The 3,396-nt window shown below is 32.4% G+C and overlaps 1 protein-coding gene across 1 annotated transcript; it reads right to left on the bottom strand.

The window, feature by feature from the left end:
- Nucleotides 1-1,847: 1,847 nt before the first annotated feature.
- Nucleotides 1,848-3,134, bottom strand: LOC111883204 (uncharacterized). The gene is made up of 2 exons (XM_023879548.3): nt 2,609-3,134; nt 1,848-2,511 (listed from the first exon to the last, which is right to left on the bottom strand). Exons 1-2 carry the CDS (start codon nt 3,012-3,014, stop codon nt 2,012-2,014), a joined length of 906 nt encoding a protein of 301 aa, XP_023735316.1. The 5' UTR covers nt 3,015-3,134; the 3' UTR covers nt 1,848-2,011.
- Nucleotides 3,135-3,396: the final 262 nt, after the last annotated feature.

Here is a 3,396-nt window from a genome sequence, read left to right as displayed (position 1 = left end):
AGAAAATAAAAAAAATAAAAAATAAATAAGATATATTTCGAAGTAGAAGAAACCATCATCTCATATGGAATTTTTTCGAGATACATTCCAAACATAAACATACGGTTGTGAAATTTCTCATATCCAAAAAGGCAAAACCCCAACAAACTTTCCCAAACATTTATACTCAAACAAATTAATTTATGAAGTTTTTACACTTCTTCATCTATATTGTGGTGAAGTAGATTATTATGGCATCACCTTATACAAATATCGATCTTCTCGTCTAATTATTGCCTACACCGGTTGCCAGCTGGTTGTCCGGAAACAAATCTCATTTTACTTTTAGATGTTGTGTTTTTTCTTGGAGACAACTTTATATCATATTCGTCCAAAATCTTGATTACTGCGAAGTTGCAAACATTGTTCTTTAAACGTGTTGAATTTGCAATTTACTACTCGAATAGTCTCTACATAATACTAAGGCCATGTTGTTTATTGCGATAATGCCATTGCCATTGCTATCCTTTTGTCATGTAAAGCGCAAAAGATATCGAATTTGATATCCATTTTGCGCACAAACAAGTTGTCAAAGAACAAGTACGTGTCATGCATGTGCCTTCTCGCTATCAATTAATATATAGCAGCAATGTTTACATAAGGAATTGTTTCAAGATTCCCGCAACATTTGTGAGCATTCGACCTCCTCCACATCCAACTGAGATGTGTATTAGATAGACATTATTTAAATTATTAGAATTATTAGGCATAGATTTTTCAGAGAACTCAATACTCAGCCTTTGTGTTTCATGACTTGAGCATTTGTAAATATAGATTATTTCATGACTTCCATTCTAGTTTGCTCGCTAATATTGTATATTCAAACATGGGAAATTTTTATTACTCTCTAGTATGGCTAATTCGTCAAACAATTTAATTTGTAAGTATGGAATTCGAATTTAGAAACTTCTTGAACTTAAAAACACAGTAATTTAATTATGCATTCTTAACATCATGTTTTCAAGATTAAAAATTAAGGAGGGGAAATGAAATGAAAACGAAGGGAAAGAAAGGAAAAAATATGGAAGTAAAAAGGGGAGGAGATAAGAGGGAAACGAAAATCATTGTCAAATGACAAATATACTCTTGAACAAGCTGTAGCATTAAATGACCAAGGGTAAAACCAGGTTTTTTTTGTTCTTTCCTTTTTAATCCTTACAAAAAATTATCCTAATAAATAAAAATAATTTTGTCACATGTCTTTCTCTTATTTAATTGGTCACATGTCATTTTGTTATAATTTTGAAATATATTTATTTTCCACTTGTCATTTACTTTATTTTTCATTTTACAATATATCATTAATTTAGTTTCCATAAATTAAACTTACCATAATGACTATTAATTTTAAATTTTAAATTTTAATTTCAATTTCAAATAAATTTACAGTTTAAACCTTTGTGTTTAATATTTTGTTATAATTAACCCGTTTAATACACGAGTTTGATAACTAAACACAAAATTTTAATTTATTTATTTTTTGCATGTTTTTTTATCATAATTTTAAAATTCAATTATACTTCCTATTTAATTGTTTCTATTTAATATTTTGTTTTAATCTACCCGTATAATATACGAGTTTCACAACTAGTAAGCTATAATAACGTAACATTTTTCTTTTTTTCCTAATCCTCTCCTTCACTTTCCTTTCTCTCCTAAACAAAACTTGAGAAGACTCTTTTCCTTCTTAATTAATCCTCTCATTTCCTCCCCTTTCTCTCCTAAAATAAACTTGAGAAGACATTGTAAAAGAATCCAAAAAATAAATAGTCAATGAATGAACAAGAGAACTACTAATTTGAACGAAATATATAAAATGCGAACGTCTTTGTACATTTGAAATAACTAAAAATGGATTTACAATGAGATTATCCAAATAAAAATGCCCCAAAACATTTTCAAAAATCGATTCTATAGCAAATAATTACTTAATTCATCTAAAGATTTTAAAAAAATATTCACAAAAAATATCTTAGCTTGCTCCATTCATAGCCATGGTCAAATTACCCATTCTCAACCCAAATTCCTTCCTTCCAAAATCTTCCGTGCGTCTACAATAAAAAGCTTCTGGCGTCCATGTAAACCCTTCGATTTTCTTCTCATTTACATTCAAATCTGTCGTGTTTTTAGTAGAGAACTCATTAGTGGTTCTTTTGTAAGAACCAAACCATTTAGCTTGGACATACTCCCGTCGCTTCCATGGTGGCACCGCCATTTTTCTTTGGTTCATCGTCTTCTTAACAGCTCTGCACATTATTCTCACCACCTCTTTCATCTCCTCCACTTTGCAAACTGAAATTTGAGGGAGAATCTCGAGCAACGAAGTGTAGTTATCAGTAGGCCGGGCTGTTTCGAATTCTTCTGAGAGAGATATGGTGACTATGTAACGAGTTCCGGCGACATTAACGTCGACATATTGGTATTCACCGGAGATAAGCCGCCCTTTCTTTTCCCATTTGGATTTGCAAAGACCTGAATATATACATGACATTGATTGTTATCAACTCATCATTATTATATAGTTATATAATATTATACAAAGATGTTAAAAATCGAATCAAAATATTACCGGCGTCAAGACCCTGATCACGGAGGCGAGCCATTAATAGCCGTTTAGATCCTGGCAACGGTGGTGCTGAGTTATCTTCCATCACGCGCCGCCATGCTCTCTCAACGTTCAAAAGAAGATTTTTTCTCACTGCATAATCAGCATCACCCTTTTTAGATCGAAACAATGTCTTGAGTGATTCCTTCGTTTCTTCCATATGATCATCAGTTGCATCAGAATTACATTCATCGTTAATTCTCATATCAAAATCTGAATCCACAACGCCATCTCCATTCTCGATAAACGAGTTGACCAAATCAGACAAATCCTTCATCATCTCTGTCGAGTGTTCGCTGCCGCTGCTGTCGCAATCTCTCACCATGGCAGCCACGTCAAACGCCTCCGCGACTCTTCGAAATCTTCCCATTTTTCAAATATTCAACACTAATTGGTCAAAACCCGCTGATTCCGTGACTAATATAAGAATTAAAGACTCGAAATGTGATAAAACAGTTCACTTTAGACCGAAGAAAAACTAATGAAGAAAGAAGGCGTAAGGATGATGACAATATGCTGCACTTACATGGGGTTATATATACGCTCGAATGAATGAATGTAGTCATGTTGGTGTCGATGAACGGGGATGTTTTCTCGTCTAGGTTCAATCTTTTGTAACCCACGTGATGTGAATCAATATATATATTTTTTTTCATAAATCTATTTTTGGGAAGTATACAGCAATAACAATATATATTTTCTTATTTTAGCGGTTTAGTTTTAGTCCATAACTTTTGTTTGTCTTGTTCAAG

This window comes from Lactuca sativa, chromosome 4 (assembly GCF_002870075.4).
Source record: "Lactuca sativa cultivar Salinas chromosome 4, Lsat_Salinas_v11, whole genome shotgun sequence".
NCBI classification, from domain to species: domain Eukaryota; kingdom Viridiplantae; phylum Streptophyta; class Magnoliopsida; order Asterales; family Asteraceae; genus Lactuca; species Lactuca sativa.
This window is presented reverse-complemented; position numbering and strand designations above follow the sequence as displayed.

Excerpts from the sequence above, each read along its gene's own strand:
- LOC111883204 (XM_023879548.3), bottom strand. The coding sequence starts at position 3,014 with ATGGGAAGATTTCGAAGAGTCGCGGAGGCGTTTGACGTGGCTGCCATG. Across the intron at positions 2,512-2,608 it reads TGATCAGGGTCTTGACGCCG|GTCTTTGCAAATCCAAATGG; the intron begins GTAATATTTTGA and ends GTATATATTCAG.